The sequence below is a fragment of the Hyaena hyaena genome, unplaced genomic scaffold, assembly GCF_003009895.1.
Source record: "Hyaena hyaena isolate Hyena2069 unplaced genomic scaffold, ASM300989v1 scaffold_79, whole genome shotgun sequence".
Classification (NCBI taxonomy): domain Eukaryota; kingdom Metazoa; phylum Chordata; class Mammalia; order Carnivora; family Hyaenidae; genus Hyaena; species Hyaena hyaena.
Window position 1 is genome coordinate 3,967,549 of NW_024080711.1, and position 20,705 is coordinate 3,988,253.

Consider the following 20,705-nt stretch of genomic DNA (forward strand, 5'->3'; position numbering starts at 1 on the left):
AGGCCTCAGAAGAAACCAACTCTAACAACACACTGATCTCAGATTTTAGCCTCTAGACTTATGAGAAAATAAACCTGTAAAGTCACCTGGTTTACAGTACTTTATGACAGGCTAGCAAATGAATATACATTTCTAAATACATATATGTCTGAAATACAGAAGTAGAAAATAAACAAGATTAAAGAAAATAAATAAGATTAATATATGCAAAACTGTATTTTCTAAGTGCTGAATTTTTAAACTGAACATTTTTTAAACAGGCAATCTATTTAAGGGTAATTTTCATGTCCAACAAATATCAAAGCTTAGTAGCTTTGTAGTCTAATTTCAAGCAAGCATAAACATTATGAAGTAGAATCTAATCTTGATGAGTTGAAGCAAAATTCTGAGCCTAATACTGAATCTTTCCATAACTCTCATACTCCATATAAATCTGCCTAACTCAGAAAACCATTATTTTGTAAATTACTACTGCATAGTACAAAATAATGCATAGTAAAAAAAAAAAAAAAAAAATCCCATCCCAAGGGCAAGAAAGGCCAACTGGGTTTTTATGTAACAGACAATAAAAGTTCATTCAGATTCCACTCAGAACTAACTTCAAACTACAAATTGTTGGATTTCAGTATAACAGCAAAGAAGAATATTCACAATTATCTGAAAAGGCTATTAAAATACTCCTCTTTTTGGGGCACCTGGGTGGCTCAGTCAGTTAAGTGTCTGACTTCAACTCAGGTCATGATCTCATGGTTTGTTCAGTTTGAGTCCCGCATTGTGCTCTGCGCTGACAGCTCAGAGCTGTGTCTCCCTCTCTCTCTGCTCCTCCCCTGCTCACGCTCTGTTTCTCTCTCAAAAATAAACATTAAATTTTTTAAAAATAAATAAATAAAATACTCCTCCTTTTACCAGTTATACATCAGTGTAAAACTGGACTGTCTTCACATATATCAAACAAAATAACATACTACAAAAGACTGGAGGAAGAAATACCTCTGAGGATCCAGCTTTATTCTCTTAAGCTATTCTTTACAGACTCTGCAAAATTATAAAACAAGCCATCCTTCTTATTGATGTTTGTTTTGAAAAATTCATTTTTTATAAAAGTATTTTATTAAGGTAAACATGCAATAGATTCATTACTGTTATTTGCAAATAAATTAATGCATTTTAAAACAATTTCTCAGTTTTAATTTCAAATACAGTAAATATCAATAGCTAGAACCTACATAAAAAAAATTGAAGTCTTTGTTACAGACTGAACTGGGTCTCTCCCCTTCAAACTCGTTTGTTGAAGTGCAATATGTCTCTATTTGGAAATAGAGCCTTTAAGGAGGTAAAATGAGGTTAAATGAGGTCATATGGGTGGGATCTAATCCTATAGGACCGAGGGTCCTTATAAGAAGAGGAAGACACACTACGGACCTCTCTGCACACAGATGTAAGGCCACGTGAAGACACAGCAAGAAGGTGGCCATTTGTAAGCTAGGAAGGGAGATCTCACCAGAAACTAATGCTGTTAGTTCCTTGGTCTTAAACTGGTAGCTTCTGGAACTATGAGAAAATAAATGTATCTATTACACAGGCCACTCAGTTTGCGGTATTTTGTTATGGCAGCCTGGGCAGGTTAACACAGTCTTCAATGTTTTAAAAGCTTAATTAAAAAGGGTCCCTAGACGTTAAAAAAAAAAAATTAAAAAAAAAAAAAATGGGGCGCCTGGGTGGCTCAGTCAGTTAAGCGTCCGACTTCAGCTCAGGTCATAATCTCACGGTTCAAGCCCCGCATCGGGCTGACAGCTAGCTCAGAGCCTGGAGCCTGTTTCAGATTCTGTGTCTCCCTCTCTCTCTGACCCTCCTCCCCTGCTCACGCTGTCTGTCTGTCTGTCTCTCTCTCTCTCTCAGAAATAAATAAAACGTTAAAAAATTTTTTTCGAAATTAAAAGGGTCCCTAAACCTAAAATTCTAAAAATTGCTGAATTAGACAAGATCGTTTGATTGTGTAAATTAAAATGTTTGTATACAATCTTCTTTATAGTGACAATGTGGAGAAATAATCATAATTCTCATTAACTATTCAAAATAGAAAAAGGGAGAAAATTAAAGTCATTTTTAAAATAAGCTTATTTTTGCTTAATATGCAGAAAATCACACAGAACTAGAAGACTAAAGAACACTGAAACAAACTGAGGCACATGCCTCCATTTTTCAGAAAACCACACTTGTCAAAGCATTTGGGTCTGCAAACTAACTCTTAAGAGCTTTTGTTAAGTCTATTAGGTTTCTGAATATAAAATCACACATAAAACAAAAGAGGAAATCTCAGTTTTACTTCATGTGAGGAAAAAATAACCAAAGTACAGGATGACATGCAGAAATCAACCAGTAGATTGACAAATACACAAAGTGTAATTTTTTAACCACATAAAACTCATCAAGATTAAAGGGAAACAATAATATAACTAAAACAATGGTAAGAAATTATATTTCAATAAATGCAAAAATAAAAGATTTTGCTCTCCTAATTACAGTTGACACAGCAAAAATGGAAACAAAGCTATGGAAGTCAGGTTAAGAATGAAAATTATACTATTAATAGGCCTGTAATTATTAAGTTATAAAAGCTTAGAGGAGTAGGAGAAAAATGCATTGAACTTGACAAGTTTCTGAATATCATGGATACAAATATGTTGTTGGGTTGCTTTTTGAGAACATAAATTGTGTATTTTATGTACAGTAGTACTCAAATAAAAAAATCAAGCAAAATGCTTTTCTCAGGCTCTAATACTGGAAACAGCATTCAAAATTACATTTTAGTAAATTTCATTTCATATAACTTTGTATGGAAAGAAAAATTCAAGTTAAGCTAACTTTTATTTTTTTGGTTCAATGTTTATAAGAAAAAATAATTATGCCATCTGTTTGGAAGAGTATAATCAATCCATGGGCACGCAAGGATCAATTTTATCTTATGAGAATTTCTCCATGTTCCAGTTACTTCATTCCTTATTACATGCTGCAAAAAGCAGTAATAATTTTTATAGCCAAATAACACTTTGTAAGATACCAGGTGGCTTTCAATATTTACCATATAAGTCATGCATGAAATTTAAACATTACAAAAAAATGACTTACCAGTTGACACTCCTGAAATATGCACATTTTCAGAATGTTCTGCAAGAGCACCATTTCCTAAAATTAAACATAATAATAAACTAATTTCCAAGATAAAATTTATAGTTTTTTTTTCAGATTCTACCTTTAAAAGAAAAACAACTACCTAGAGCTACTTGTAGTATTCAGGATCTAAAATCTCTTATAATAATCTCCAAAACAATACAATGAAGCCCCAAATTATAACAATAGGAGGGATAACAGAACATTTTGGAAATCACAACAATGTAGTATTATATATATGAAGACCAAATGTATAGATCTAATATCGGAAAAAAATTTCTGTCAGAAGAGAACTCAGAATTATTACTGGAAAAGAGAATCACATACTTCTTCAAAGCAGCATTTCACCAAGAACATGTTAGTCCACAGTGTGCTTACTGCTTAGGGGTCATACGTGTTGGTACTTAAAAAATAATACTGTCTTACATGGTTTTCTACATCTTTCAACTTCTTCTCATCAACAATTCTAATGGTCTTAAGAGTAGGGACAGAATTACACCCTGTTTTGGTATCTGCTGATTTCCTATGCTTCTTACCACAGAGTTGGGCAACATGGAAGCATTAAAATAACTGAAATAAGTTACTGAGGGTCACCTCAAGCTCCCATTTAAAGTGTTGAGGATATATACTCCTTCAATTAACGTGAACAATGTCCCTTAAGGTATTCTTTTTTTTCTTGTACAAATTGCTCATCTTTACTTGTAAAGTTTAGTCTCTCTCTAATCATTAGGTCGGTTTGGCATCACAACAACCTAGGAATCCAGCTGGCAGAGAAAGAATTCTTGCAGTGGGACCGGGGAGGAAACTAGGTAGGGAGATGAGAGGGCTAAGGCAGAATTTTCTCTGAGGGTTGAAAGAGTAGAGACAATGGCAAGCACAGCAATTAACAACCTGTCTTTTACAACCATCACATTTCTGGGATTGCCTGATTATTGTACAGCACCCCCCAAAGCACTAGGCTCCAGGAGAGCAGAATCTCTGTTTATTTGGCTCACCATTGCCTGCACAGTTCCTGGAACAGAGCAGGTGCTCGAAGAGCTGATGAATGCATAAATGAGGGAGGTCATGATGATGAAGTCAAATCATGCCAATTAAGCACTTGATACAGTACGTGGCGCATAGCACTGAACAAGTATTCACTTTTGTAATTGTGTAAAATACGCTATTACCAAAGAAGAAAATAATAGCCAGAAAACAACCTCTTAGCTCAACTACAGTTGATAGCCTTCAGAATGAAAATAAATGTTTCCCTCCATTAAAAATGATACAATGGAAATGGTGACAAAGGTGTGTAAGCTGTATTTAGTACATAAATAAATCTGATTACAGTTAAGTATTATACATTAATACTACAGAAACCACAATTTATTTTTCCCAGCAATGTTAAATGCTACAGACATAGAATTGAGACTAGAAACCCCCACATATTTCTTTGACACTTAAAACTTATAAAAATTGGTACCATAAATAAAATGATGTAAAAACTGATTCAATAAAGCCAAAAAGATTTGCCAGAGGTCTGTATAAATTGCCTAAAGTTTTGCTACTCACAAACAGATCAGCAATACTGGCATCAGCAGAAACTTATTAGAAATGTAGTCTCAGGTCCCACCCCAGATTACTGAATCAGAAGGTACATTTTAACAAGATGCTCCCCCACTCCCAGAGATTTGTATGTATATCAATGGTTCAAACCTTCTACTTATTATATTAGACACAACCACAAATTATACCTGTGTAATCTGTGACCCTGAGGTTTCTAATATCCTAAGGTAGCATATTAACTTATCCTCAGGAGAGTTTTAATATTAAATATATTTCATACATTGATTTTACCCCCCAATTCAGTAGATAAGACTAAGGATAGGCAGAAAAAGAAGAGTAACATAATGAAGCATTTAAGTGGATTCTGAACTGGATTGCCAAGGTTCTAACACCAGCCCTACCACTAACTTGCTGTACAATTTAGGCCAAGATACCTAACCTCCTTGTGTCTTAACTTCTTCTCTAAAATGGAGAAGATAATACCTATCTCCCATAATGCTTAGTAAAATTCTCTAAAATAGAAAAAAAAAGAATTAAAAAATCTATCAGCATGGAAATGAATAAACTAATATAACCTTACAATAAAATATTCAATAAACTGAATTCTATATGTACTAACTTGGAAAGATATGCACATTAAGTTACATGCTTCAGAGTAAGATTAAAATATGATCTGATTAGAAATATGATCTAATTTTAACTAAAAATCATGTATGCAGAGCTAAATGTATAAGTACATTTATATAAGCATATGATATACATATGTATATATACTTATATATATGTTAAAGAGTCTATGGGTATATATAAATTGTGGAAGAAAACCCCTGGGAATGAAATTAAAGAGAAAGACATGGTTTCTATACTTCAGCATTGACTGAATTTGTTGTAACAGGTGTGGATTTCTTTAAAAATTTTATTAATATTACTAAAAACATAGGTGAAGAGAATATAGTTCACTTTTCACCATTCTAAATAAGTGGAAGTCTGATAAATATTTTGAAATATTATAAAATATTGTAATTTCATAAACATATTACTACTTAAAAACTGATAAACAATACCTGAAAACAAAATATGACACTGCTAATTTCTCATACATTTATTCTTCCTTAAAAGAATCCTATTTAGAAGTTAAAAAAAATCAATGATTATTTCTGTTAACATCACACAGCTTTTATTTTATTTTATTTTATTTTATTTTATTTTATTTTATTTTATTGAGTGCAAGCAGGGGAGAAGGGCAGAGGGAAAGAGAGAATGTCAAGCAGGCTCCACGCTCTATGTGCAGTCCAACGTGGAGCTTGATCCTAGGACTCTGGGATCACGACCTGACTCCAAATCAAGAGTCATACGCTCAACTGACTGAGCCACCCAGGCGCCCTTCCCTGTTTAAAGAAATTTTTTAATTCATTAATTTACTTTTAAATTTACATCCAAGTTAGCTAGCATATAGTGCAACAATGATTTCAGAAGTAGATTCCTTAGTGCCCTTTACCCATTTAGCCCATTCCCCCTCCCACAACCCTTCCAGCAACCCTCTGCTTATTCTCTCTGTATAAGAGTCTCTTATGTTTTGTTCCCCTCCCTATTTTTATATTATTTTTGCTTCCCTTCCCTTATGTTCATCTGTTTTGTATCTTAAATCCCTCATATGAATGAAATCATGTATTTGTCTTTCTCTAACTAATTTCACTTAGCATAATACCCTCTAGTTACATCCATGTAGTTGAAATGGCAAGATTTCATTCTTTTTGATTGCCGAGTAATACTCCATTATATATCTATACCACAACTTCTTTATCCATTCGTCCGTCGATGGACATTTGGGCTCTTTCCATACTTTGGCTATTGTCAATAGCGTTGCTATAAACATTGGGGTACATGTGCCCCTTCAAAACAGCACACCTGTATCCCTTGGATAAATATCTAGTAGTGCAATTGCTTGGACGTAGGTAAGTTCTTTTTTTAAATTTTTAAGGAACCTCAATACTGTTTTCCAGAGTGGCTGCACCAGTTTGCATTCCCACCAGCAGTGCAAAAGAGAGTCGAACCCTTCCCTTTCTTGTTAAGTAACACTAGAAGTAAGTGAGCTACTTTACATATACTGCCATTCTAAAAAAGTATTTTTACAAAGATGACAGTTATGTAACACAATTATTTCGATATTATAAGCAGATGGTTCCCCCAAATCAAATTACATTATCCCTAATGTCCCTCATCAGTCCTCAAGAGAAGAAAACCCCACCCATGAGGATGTACATATACAGTGTCCTTACTGTAACTGCAGTGTTCAATACAGCCATGTTAGATGTTCACAGCAGTCCCCTTTAGAGGTAACATGTATTAGAAAAACATATAGTCTGATAAAACATTACTTCTATCACTATACACTAATAGCTAATCACCTAACGGATCAGCTAATTAAGAACTCCTAAAAAAATAGTTTTCAAGCAGGAAAATGTTTTATTATCACCTAAATCAGGAAATAATATATTATGGCTTAAAATTTTTTTTTTAGTCCCACTAACCAAATACCAAAGGCAATCAATCTCCCTTATTTATTATTTTTCTTTCCAAAATGAAACATGGCTTTGTAATTTTTTATTGCAGTCAAATGAAAGAGAAAGAATCTTCCAAAAGTGATACTGTTGTAGAAGAGAGGCCACAGAAGGAGGGAAGTCTGAGCTGTGGAACCAGACTCCCAGGAATCATCCCCAACTCTACTATTTATTTAGTCATGAACCTTAATTAAACTACTCCTAAGACATGGTTTCCTCACCTGAATAAGCAGGACGTCATTAAGAGAATGCCTACATGCATGGTCTGCATCTTTGCTGTTTTGTAATGTTCTGTTTATTTATGCTCATTTAAGTACTGAAGTTCTTAAAGAATAGCTAATAAATAGAGTTAAGATTTGACAGTTATGTGCCAGCCAAATCCAAAGTGCTTTACAAGCTTTCCCTCAGCTCATCCTTAAAACAACACTTCCTTTTAGAGACGAGAAAACCAAAGCTTCTAGCAATTTAGTAATTTTTTCAAAAAGCCAGTAATGGGATGAATTGAAAATTCAAATCCACAGGCACTAACAAGTTTGTGTTCCTTACTTTTTAAAAAGAATTCAGAATGAATGTATTTCTTGTTTACAAAAAAAACAGTACTTAGCTTTCAGAGTTAAAACTTGCTCCCTCAGCGATTTCAAGTTGTATGTGGGAAAGTCACTGGTTTAAAAGTTAATGGGCAGCATTTACAAGTAACATATACTCAGCATCCTACAATTTCGTTTTCTATGTGCAGTGAGAACAGTTATCAAACATACATATATATACATATATATGTGTGTGTGTGTGTGTATATATATATATATACACACACACACACACAAAAGCAAACATCATTCCTACTTTGCTGCCATATTAAAGGAAAAAGTCCAAAATCCTAACAGGGCTTACTAAACTCTCTACAGTCCAGTTCTATCTAACTACTGCAAAAACTTCATCCTTGTGATCCACTCTATTTCTTCTGTCCAGAAATACTGGATTTCTCTTAGAAAAGTGTCAGCTGTCTCTTGTCTTTAGACTTTCCTTTAATATATTTCTTTAGGGACATATCACCTGATGTTCCTGTACCAAGTTAGGTCATTCTGTTATAGGCTCCTATAGTATCTAAAACTGTCACTTTCTGAAAATTTACCACACTTGTGTTATCTGTTCAATGTCTGTATTTCCCATCAGATCTTAATCTTGGCAGCAGGGTTTGGGGGGAGGTGGTATGATATGGTGATGGGACATAGCTGGGTTTGTTTTGTTTTGCCAAGTGGCTAGCATAGAACATAACCCATAATAAGAGATACTTGATCTATATCTGTTTAAATAAAAGAATGGTAGGTCAGTACATACGCGGCATAGTCCCTGCCCCAAAGAGTTGACAATCTATTGAGAAAATAATAAAAAACACATAAAACAGAAACAAACATACAAAAACAAAATAAAATTGCCAAGCTTCTTATTCAAGTGGGAAGCCCTAGAGACTTCTCTGCCGAAAATAGGAATGGAAGACAGGGGTGCCCACTATAGTTATTACTATTAGCTAATGCAATTAGACAAGAAAAAACAATTACAAACATAAAAGGAGGTAAAACTGCATCTATCTATAGATGATTTATCTTTTTGGAAAGCACAAAGCAGTCAACAGAGAAATAATTTAAATACGAAAAATTAGTAAAGTAGCAGGATATAAGATAAGCATAGGGAGATCAAAAGCCTTTGTAAATACAAACAACCACTCAGAAAACTGAGACCCATCTTTAGCAGCAACAAAAAAAGATATTTAAAAACTCAGACACAGAACTCCTGCTGTTGCTCCTGACAGAGCAATTGGTAATGGATCAGTAGATCTGCTATCAACAACTAAAAAAGGTGGAAAAAACACGTGAAAAAGATTCAGACACTTGGACAACATGCAGTATAAGACTATGATCTCTGAGAAAAGGGAAACAAATTAAGATGAGCTCTTTTATAGCACTAGCTTTCTGCCTAGAGATTTTTTTGGACCCTGCTACATTGAAGGACAACCTATTTTCATTGTTCTAGTATCCAGACCAAATTTTTCTGAACTGCACAAAGGGTGTAAGACAATTTGTTGGACCCTTGTAGAAGTTAATACACATTTGTGTAGAACATTTCTACTAGTGTAATGATCAATAAGGAAACGGTTTCTCTTTGTTATTACCAAATCTATATAACTTATAGATTTATTTTCTCTCCTATATATTCTTCTATATTTTCCTATATTCTCTTCTCTATTCATCATCTGCCCCAGGGAACTATTGGTAGTTGTTGGCTAATAGAATTCTAATGCTTCCTGGTTTGGAAAATCAAAATTGTACTTCCTCTTCCAGTCTTCTGACCTTTTTTTCCTCCTCTCATTCCTTGGAATTATTTTAGTTTCTAAGTCAGAACTCTTGAAGTAATTCATAATACTTGAATGAACTCCTATAATATTTGCACTTGTGTCCTTTCAGTTTGAAGAGCACATTTTGATGGAAAGGACGTAAACATTACCAGTATTAACTATCTATCCAAGCAATAGCTCTATCTTTCTGTTATTCTTTATTCTACAAATGTTTCAAAGATCATTTTGCTGTTCTTGGTTTTTTGTTCAACTCAATCCTGAATTTTCTCTACAAGAATAGATATTTATAATCTATTCTTGGTTAAATATCCTTTCTATCTTGGGAATACGTTAATTAGTCTGAAGTCATTGAGCAACCAGTTAATTTCTTTAGATTTCTTCACCATTCATTCCTTTTGGGTTTGGAAATTTTAATAACCAGAAATTATTTCTGAGATCTTAATAACCTCCCTGGACTATCTATCTTTCCAGATTTTCATGTTGTGAAGGCATATCAGTATTTTGTTTAATTACTGTTGAATCTTTAGGTGTTAAGCTCTCTGACTGTAGTACAATCTCATCTTTTTTTCTTTAGAATAAACTCTACTGCTAACGTGGGGTTCAAACTCACAACCTCAAGACCAAGAATAACATGCTCTCCTGGCTGAGCCAGCCCCATGCCCCTCTTTTTTTTTCTGAAGCCACTACAACACAGTTACTTCTTTTGGTCTGGCCAAAGTAAGGTACAGACTAGTACACTGTTTTAAATATTAGCTGAGTCACCTAAAATTCCTATGTTAAGGCTCCAATCCTAATGTGACAAGGGGGATAATTATGGCTAAAAGAAGTCATAAAGTGGGGACCTAATCTAATAACACTGGTTTCCTAAGAGACAGAAGAAATCTCTCTCCATCTGTGCAGAGAGGAGGTCATATGAGGGCACTGCAAGCCAAGAAGAAAATCTCATCAGAAACCAACACTAATGGCACCTTGATCTTGAACGTCTAGTCTTCCAGAACTGTGAGAAAATAAATTTGTATTGTTTAGGCCACCCAGTCTGTGGTATTTTGTTATGGCATCCCAAGCAGACTAATACACACACTTTTCCCAAATGTCTGCTGAAGGAAGATGGTTGTGAATCCCTTGAAAGTGTATGAAAAATTCAGTACATTCTTTTGAAGAGAGGTTCCATACTGTTTAGCAAATACCTATAATGAGATATTTCATGGAAAAAAAGGTTTAGTAACCCCTGGGAGATAGAATTACTTCTCCTGCTTTGTTTAACTACTGGTATTTTGAAAGTATTATTTCGGGCGCCTGGGTGGCGTAGTGGGTTAAGCGTCCGACTTTCGCTTAGGTCACGATCTCGCGGTTCGTGGGTTCGAGCCCCGCGTTGGGCTCTGTGCCGACAGCTAGCTCAGAGCCTGGAGCCTGTTTCGGAGTCTGTGACTCCCTCTCTCTCTGACCCTCCCCTGCTCACGCTGTCTCTCTCTCTCTCTCTCTCTCTCTCCTAGAAATAAATAAAACATTAAAAAAAAAAAGAAAGTATTATTTCAATCTTCTTAATTGTAACCATTCATTATGTATTTTATAGACTTTTATGAACTGGCCTAAACCTACCTGCCACTTGAAATAATAGTAATAATTATTTATAACATTACTTTTTATAAAAATGTACTTCATAATTTTCAAACCACACTCTTAACAGACATTTGCAAATTCAATGTTTTTTATGCTTAAATTTCCTACAGTATTATGTTAGTAAGATTTTGTATCTGAAATGTCTTCAAATAAGGGTATGATGACAATGAACTATTACTCAAAGTACAAATACTAAACAAATACACATTCTTAGTATTCAGAGAATGAATCAATCCCTTAAAGAATATGCTATATAGTTATGAATCCTACTGTTGAGAATTATAGCAACACTGTTGAAGGAAATGATTTTCTTTATTCTAAAATAGCTTGAATTGCTGATGTAGGAAGTCACAAAGTACACTAGAAAGGAACACTAAAGACTATATGAATTCAAAGGTTCCTACCTGTGACTCCTGTGGGTCACAAGAGTAAATATGAAAATTTGAAAGATTCAGAACTCCAGGGGAAAAAATGGAAGAATTATACACCTATGCTTCTTGTAAGAGACTGAGATATACTTCATCATAAAATTCACCTTTTTAAAGTATACAGTCTGGTAGTTTTCAGTATGTTCAAAAATTGTGCAACCATTACCGTTACCTCAAGTCTGAATGTTTTTATCACCCCAAAAAGGAAGTTTATACTAATTAGCAGTTATTCCTCTGTGTGACCTCTTCTAGCCCCTAACAACTAGTCTGTCTCTATCTCTATGGGTTTGCCTGCGGGGGGCGGGGGTCATACAATATGTGATTTTATGTGTCTGGTTTCTTTCACCAAGTTTAATGTTTTCATGGTTCATCCATGTTGCACCACGAATCAGTACTTCATTCCTTTTTGTGGTCAGATAGTATTCCACTGTAGGGATAAACCACATTTCGCTTATCCATCCACTGGTCAGTTGACAAACACTTGGGTTGTTTGCACTTTTGGTGAATAATGCAGCTGTAAGTATTTATATACAAGTTTTTGTGTGCATATGTTTTCAGTTCTCTTGAGTGTATGCAGAATAGCATTGCTTGGTCTTTTGGTCACCCTATATTTATCCTTTTGAGGAAAGGCCAAACTGTTTTCCAAATGGCTGTACAATTTTACACGCCTACCAGCAGTGTACGAGCTCCAATTTCTCTGTATCTTCACCAACATTTGTTATAGTCTATCTTTTTATTTATTAGGTATCCTCATGGGCACGAAGTGGTAGCACTGGCTTGGATTTGCATTTCCCTAATTTAGAGAAATTATGTTGAGGTTCTTCTTGTGTTTACTGTTTTTGTATATTCTTTAGAGAAATGTCTATTTCATAATGGCCTGGATTTGTCTTTTTATTGTTGCTGAGTTGTAAGAGTTCTCTGAGTTCTTAATACGTCATGGATATGAGCCTCTTAAAAGATAGATGATTTGCAAATATTTTCTCCCATTTTATAGTCTGACTTTTCCCTTTCTTGATGTTGTCCTTTGAAGCACAGTTTTTGATTTGAGCCAGTTTAATTCAACTATTTTTAATTCTGTTGCTTCTGCTATGCTGTCATACCGAAGAATCCATTTCCTAATCCAAGGTCATGAAGATTTACTCCTGTTACCTTCTAAGAGTTTTATAGTTTTAGCACTTATATTTGGTTTCTGGTCCACTTGGAGTTAAGTGTTATATGCAGTTGAGAGAAGGGTCAAATTTTACTCTTTTGTATGTTGTTAACCAGTTGTCTCATCTCAATTTGATGGAACAGGACTATTCTTTCCCTAATGAATTATCCTGACATTCTTGCTGAAAATCAACTGACTATAAATGTATGTGTTTATTTCTGGAATCCCAATTCTATTCACTGATCACGCTGTCTTCATTTGGTAGCTTTGCAGTAAGTTTTGAAAGCAAGAAACATGGATGCTCCAAATTTTTTCTTTCTCATTAAGATTTTTATTATTCTGGATTATTTTTCCATATGAATTTTAGGATCAGTCTGTCAAATCCCTTCAAAGAGAATTGAGATTTTGATAGGGACTGTGTTAAATCTGTAGATCAACTTGGGGAGTATCAACAATACTAATTCTTAATAAATATTATATCAGTACATAAAAATAGGATGTCTTTTCATTTACTTGGGACATCTCTAATTTCTTCACACAATAATTTGTAGTTGCAGAGTATAACATTTGCACTTTGTTAAGTTTATCCTTAAGTATTTTATTAATTTTCACTCTATTTTTTAAGATTTTATTCTTAAGTAATCTCTACACCCAACATAGGGCTCAAATTCACAACCCTAAGATCAAGAGTTGTATGCTCTACTGACTAAGCCGCCAGGTGCTCCTCATGCTTTTAAAACGGAATTGTTTTCTTAACTTGACTTTCAGTTGTTTATTGTTAGTATATAGTAATACATTTTTTCTTGTATTCTGCAACCTTGCTGAACTTGTTTATTAGCTCTAATAGGCTTTTTGTGAATTCCTCGCAACTTTTTCATGTATAGCATGTCACATCTATAAACTGAGAAAGTTTTAACTCTCCCCTTCCAATTAAGATATTTTTTCCCCTGCCTAACTGCCCTGCTTAGAACTTCCAATAAAATGCTGAATAAGAGTAGAAGAGTAGTGAGAATGAACATCCTTTTTTTAAATTTATTAATTTATTTTGAGAGAGACAGAGACAGTGCAAGTGGAGGAGGGGTAGAGCAAGGAGACAGAGAATCTCAAGCAGGCTCTGCACTGTCAGCATGGAGCCCATGCGAGTCTCAAAATTCATGAAACCGTAAGATCATGACCTGCGCCAAACCCAAGGCTCAAATGCATAAACAACTGAGCCACCTGGGCACCCCCTTGTCCTGTTCTTGATTGTAGAGAAAGCTTTTAGTCTTTCACCATTAAGTATAATGTTAACTGTGGGTTTTTCATAGATGCTCTTTATCAAGCTGAGGAAGTTCCCTTCTATTCCTGGTTTATTGAGGGTTTTTATTAAGAAACGGTGTTGCTATTGTCAAATGTCTTTCCTGCATCCTCTGAAATTTCCCTATGGTTTCTGTCCCTTATTCTATCAATATGGTGCATTACATTCATTGATTTTCCTGTGCTGAACTTCACATTCCTGGGAAGGATTCCATCTGGTCATATTTTATAATTCTATTTATATACTGCTGGATTCAGTTTGCTAGTAGAGGACTGTTGCATCCATATAAATAAGGGAAATGAGACTGTAGTTTTCTTTCAGTGGTACCAGGGTAATACTGACCTCAAAGAATGAGTTGTGATGAGTTTGTATACACAACACACACACACACACACACACACACACACACACACACACGGTGCAACTATGTATTTATTATATCTCATTTAAGGAAACACCAATATATTGTTTTTGCTTCTAATTTTTTCTTGGTTTATTAAATTTCATAGATTACTGAACACTAGGTAATTAACTTGCTGATTACATTATAACATTTCTGAAAAGTGACTAGTGACTTGCTTCACTCAAAGTACCAGGCACAGTACCCAAATAGATAAATCTAGTACATGATAAGCTTAGTACAAAAGAAAAGTGTAACAGACAAATAAAAGGTAGTTCTTTCTTTCTTGTTTCTCAACAGGCAAAATCTACTGCAATGTGGGGGCCTGTGACTGGGGCAGCAAAGGGACACTAGGATATAAACAAGTTGGAAACCTCTTATGTCAGTCAACTCTATTTTAATAGTTGGTGAAGCTGAAGTCCAGAGAAAAAGAAAAGGTAGTTATGTCTTTTTTAAAAACCAGCTTTGTTGAGGTTTAATTTATATGCAAAAGGTTCATGAATTCCAAGTATACAGTTTGATGAGTTCTAACAGATGCATACAGTTCTGCAGCCACTACTATTATCAAGACACACATTTCCCTAACCCAACAAGCTCTCTGAGCCCCACTGCAGTTGACTCCATTCCCACTCCTAAAGCCAGACAACTACTGATCACAGACAGTCAATGTCTATAAAGCATTATGCATTGTACTGAACTTGTGAGTTATTATTTTAGTCTTCTTCCTAAGAATACTGCTATCCTCCATGTTATGAACAAGGCAACTGACTCAGATTAAGTAAATGGTGCAAGATTCTTTAGCTAGTAAATGATAGGGATATGCTCCAATCCCGATCTACCTAATTCCAACATTATAAACTGAGTTTTCATCTAAAAATACTGAATTTAAATTTCTTGGCTTCCCATGAAAACATTTTAATATCTGTCTGCATGTATTCGTGCATGGAAACCTACTGAGCTGATCTCTTTTAGGAGAAGGATGCTTTTTTTTAAGGTAACCAACTGCTCCATGACTTTCTATTGCCATTCTGACACTGATATCACACCCTCTTAGTACATCTGTGGTACTTTCTTGGCCTTTATTAGAATTTGAATTTGTGACCTCTGATGTATTTTTTGAGTCCAAGTTATAGTGTAGAAATATGCATAGAAGGATACAAAATTATTAAAATCACAGTATCTTCCATAAATTTAAGTTTTTCTTGACATTACTCCATGTTTTCCTTTTTCTTTTTGCACTGAACATCTATATTGTTGTCTTTTCTACCTTTATTATTTGTGCAAGATAAGACAGTAAATACTTTGTTTCTACTCATGACAGTATCAATAACCAGAGAACATGGCATTCTGAATGATATTTCCCTGATTAGGAAGATTGTTCTCAAGTTTATCAGAGGCTCCATCACAGGAGTCAAGGAAACAGTAAGTGTAAAATCACTCTGGATCCTAGAGTCACTCAGTCCCCCTCTTTCCCTTCCCTTCAGATCTTTCCAGTTTTCTGGTTCCTTTGTCTCCTCTTGATGACATGTATTCAGGTCTTTCTCATCCATAAAAGAAAACTTTTTTCCTGCTGGTTCACCTCCCTGTTTCTGCTTCCCTATCTTAGTCTTTTCTTTCTCAGCTAAACTTTTTTGAATGAAGAATGGACACTCACTAAGGGAATTACCTTACCTATCATTTGTTCCAACGCTTCCTCAATCTAGCTTTTACCCCTAGCACATTTCTGAAACTCAAGGCAAAGATTACCAATGACCCATCTATCAAACACTTCATTCTCAGAAATATTAACTCTATCTAAATCCAGTTTTCTGATAGATGGAGAAAATTACATAACTATGAGGAACACTGTCACTATAAATTCATGGTTTCACTCTTCTGGATTCTCAACAGTGGGAGCATAGTGTTTTAATAAAGCCTTAGTTCTACCTTCTATTCCCTCAAAATCCACATGAGTCCTTCATTATTCTCGTTTGAGTCTCCAAACAACTTCCTCAACCTATACTCTTAGCAAATCATCTCCCTTGCCAACCATTCAGAGATCTTCTGGCATATTATCCTCTCCCTTTCTAGAAATTCCTTTTCAACATACATGTTTAAAGGTTCAAGTCCTCCATGTTGATAAATCTCAAATTTCTACCCCAATCAGAATCTTTTTCTTGATTTGCATATTTGTACCTGATACTCACCACCTGAGCACTATCTTAAGCCAGTCTCTGTGGTTGGTGCTTTTCATACACTATTACTAATCCCTAGGGGGCACCTGGGTGGCTCAGTCAAACTATTACTAATCCTTGTAGCATTTTGTAACATAGATACTATCCCCAGTTTACATGTGGAGAAACTGAAAATTAAAGAGGTTAAGGGAAATGCTTGAGGCCACACAACTAATAAGTGGCACTGCCAGAATTTAAGCAGATTTGTCTAGCTCAAAGACTATACTCTTGAAATAACTGCAACAACTAATATGAGAAGTACTATCTGCCAGATAATAGTCTAAGCAATTTCCATGCATCAGTACATTTAATCTTCATAATCACCCTAATAAAGGAGCTATTAATATTTCCATCCTAAAAGTTGTCTTTGAACTTGCTATTGAACAGGAATTCAGTATTACCTTCATATTACATAGGTATCTCAAACTCATGTCCGAAACTGACTTCCCTTCATCTACTTTCAGTCTGCTCCTCTTCCTATACGCTTTATCTTGGTGAATGACAGCAGCATCTTCCTGCTGTCCAGGAAGAAACCTGGAAGTCATTCCAGATCTCCTCGTTACCATCCCCTTCTTCTGCTCAGGCACTACGTATTAAGTTCTCTTGATTCTTTCCAATCCTGCTGTTTCCCTCCTTCATGCTACTTTATTTCTTTACTGTTTTACTGCATTAAATAAGCTCTACAAGCGCAGAAACACAGAACAGTGCCTGGTCTGCACCAGACATTTGATAAAACACAGCTGACTCTTAAACAACACAGGTTGCAATTCAACAACTGGGAACTGCACAGGTCCACATATACACAGATTTGGAGGGAGTGGTGATAAATAAAGTACAGTGCTGTAACTGTATTTTCTCATCCTTATCATTTTCTTAATAACATTTTCTTTCCCCTAGCTTACTAGGTTGTAAGAATACAGTACATAATACATATAACATACCAAAATGTATGTTAATCAACTGTTTATGTTATCAGTAAGGCTTCTAGTCAACAGTAGGCTTTCAGTAGTTAATATTTTGGGGGAGTCAAAAGTTATACATGGATTTCTGGTGGTGCAGGGAGGGGAGGTTGATGCCCCTAACCCCTGCATTATTCAAGGGTCAATTGTATTTGCTGAATGTATGAATAAATGGCTTAGCTTGCAAGCTCCCTACTTCTGGTCTTGCAGCTGTCTGATCCATTCTTCGCAATGCTACTACAGACCTTTTTTAAAGGCATGTCTGATATTAATCTTCAACTTCTGTAACTGGTTCAACTCCTCATATGTATTAAGAACCTCTAGGGCCCACTACAGTCTGGCTTTTCTTTATCTCTTCACCCTCAACTTTTACTACTCCTTGTCTGCCTTTACTTCAGACATACATATTCTGGTTTTAACACTGCTGAAGTCGTTTCTGAAACTGTGGTACTTTTGAACATGATGTTCTCTCCCCCCGAAACAATCCCGTGCACTCCCACCAGCTCCTCATCTAGCGCCTTCTACTCACCTCAGGAAACAGATCTCCATCAGTCGAAGAATGAGTTAGGAGTCCTTCCTGGTGTTCTCAAAGCACATCATGCTAGTACTGAGTTACGTGTGTATTACCACTAGAGTCTTTATTATGTTTTGGGGTATTAACTGTTCATTTTCCACATCAAATCTGGAGTGTCTTAAGGGCAAAGAAAATGCCCCCCTTTCTTCTTTTCATTTTCCTTCTTTCCTCCTGCCTTCCCATTCCTCAACAACTATCTCCCAGTTTCTGACAGAATTAAGATCTCAGTAAATATGTGTTGGTTTAATGAATCAACGTGATCAGATTTTGAAATTAAGCATGAAACACCCTCTGTATAATTAATAACTTGGTTTCATGTCATGGCTTGCTGAGATGCTAAGAGGAAAGAAAAGGATAGAGAAATATAAATAGGAAGACGGCATTCCTTCATTAGAGAATGAAGTCAGAAAGCCACAAGGGGGAAACAAGATTTCAAATCCATTGTTCACTTGGATTATGGGCTTTAGAGAGCTATTTCTGTTTTTTTTTTAAAGTCAGATTTGTTGAAAATGTAAATGATCTATCATAAAACTGGGGTGTGCAGTTTTGTGAAACTTGCCAAATGTATACAGTCATGCAAAAATCATCTCAATAAGCACAGAATGCCTATATCATCCCTAAAATTGACTGTGTCCACTCAGAAAGACAGTCACACCTCCCCTCCCCCAGTCCCTGACAACGTCAGATTGGATTTCTGCCTTTAGAGTTCTGCCTTTTTCCCTTTTTGGTTTTTATTTTTATTTTTTTTACTTACTATATAGTGTAATAATGACTTCAGGAGTAGAATTTAGTGATTCCTCACTTACATGTAACACCCAGTGCTCATTCCAATTCCCAATAAGGGCCCTCCTTACTGCCCATCACCTAGTTAACCCATCTCCCCACCCAACAACCTGCCAGCAACCCTCAGTTTGCTCACTGTATTTAAGAGACTCTTATGGTTTGTCTCCCTCTCTGTTTTATATTTCCTTCCCTTCCCCTGTGTTCATCTGTTGAGTTTCTTAAATTCAACATGAGTGAAATCATATTTATCTTTCTCTGACTTATTTCACTTAGTATAATACACATTGTTACAAATGCAAGACTTAATTCTTTTTGATAGTCCTGTAATATTCCATTGTGTATATATATACCACATCTTCTTTATCCATTTGTCAATCGATGGAATCAGCATTTTTTTATCGTTTGGATAAATACCTAGCAGTGCATTTGCTGGGTCACAGGTAGTGATATTTTTAATTTTTTGAGGAACCTCCATACTGTTTTCCAGAGTGGCTGCACCAGTTTGCATTCCCACCAGCAGTGCAAAAGTGTTCCCGTTTCCCCGCATCCTTACCAGTATCATTGCCCTTTGATGTAAAATATTTGGTAAATGACTGTTCAAACCTTCTGAGCAGCTTCAGTCTTCAGACTATAAGGAAGTCTACTCTGCATTGCCTTTAGCAATTTATTGGGGAGAGGGAGGGAAGGACACCAACGCAGAACCTTGATGCTTTTACCGTTTTTGATTTTTAATGACTCCTGGGATCTTAATAGCTTATAGCCCATCATTCTAATGAGTATGTTTAAAGAATTCTTTTTTTCTGAGTGAATGGCTAGCTCTTTACTTAACTCTACAAAAGCTCATCTCATACAGTTACTCTTTCACAGAATCTTAAAATAGTGCCTTGCAGTTTATGCTGTCAACTTGGCATTTCCCTAGAGAAGTATCATATGTGAAGTTGAGGATTCTCCTTTTCACATAACTGTAAAAAATTATCCAGCATAAATATGTCTATCTCTGCTATACTCGTATATTTCTCCAAGTGAACAAAGAAAACTATTTATCTACCTAGAATGTATTAGTAGTTATACTATGTTCCACAAATTTTAATTTACTTAATCATCAGAACAAATATTTAAGGTAGGTATTATATCTAGCTTACAAATGAAGAAATTAAATTTTAGAAATAGTAAAAAACTTGCTTATGGAGAAACAGTTAAGAAATACTACCAAACTTAGGTCTGTCTTATAAACATCATGTATTTAATTCCTCCACAACAATTTCCAAAATATAAATGGGTCACATTTTGGATAATGATTTCATCATGTACCAAGCATTCCTAAAATACATCCTTAAATTTTAAAACAATCCCAGAAATAACTGATATTCCCATTTCATGGCCCAGGAAGTTGAGACTCGGAATTTAACTGACAGGACTAAAGTCCCATAGCTACTGAGGAAAAGAATGATCTATGAATCTATGGTCTCTTCTACTAAGACCAGGAGGTGTAGATCCATCCTTAACAGATGCTCCTCCATTAATGATGTCTATGTATAGTGACAGGAGAAAACCAAGGAGATGCACACATTGACAAGGGTTCCAAGAGGTGAGGGAACTTTATTTATTTTTTATTTGCCATTTCTTCCAGTAATACTTTTTTTTTTTTTTT

The 20,705-nt window shown here is 35.2% G+C and overlaps 1 protein-coding gene across 2 annotated transcripts in view; it reads right to left on the reverse strand.

Moving 5' to 3' along the window:
* Positions 1–20,705, reverse strand: part of LRP12 (LDL receptor related protein 12) — a 79,976-nt gene that overhangs the window by 35,066 nt on the left and 24,205 nt on the right. Inside the window, exon 2 of one of the 2 annotated variants that reach the window (XM_039233849.1) lies at positions 3,130–3,186. The exons of the other annotated variant lie outside the window; for it this stretch is intronic. Within the exon in view, the coding sequence (XP_039089780.1) occupies positions 3,130–3,186 (57 nt within the window). The remainder of the gene's footprint in view (positions 1–3,129; positions 3,187–20,705) is intronic. 2 annotated transcript variants of the gene reach the window in all.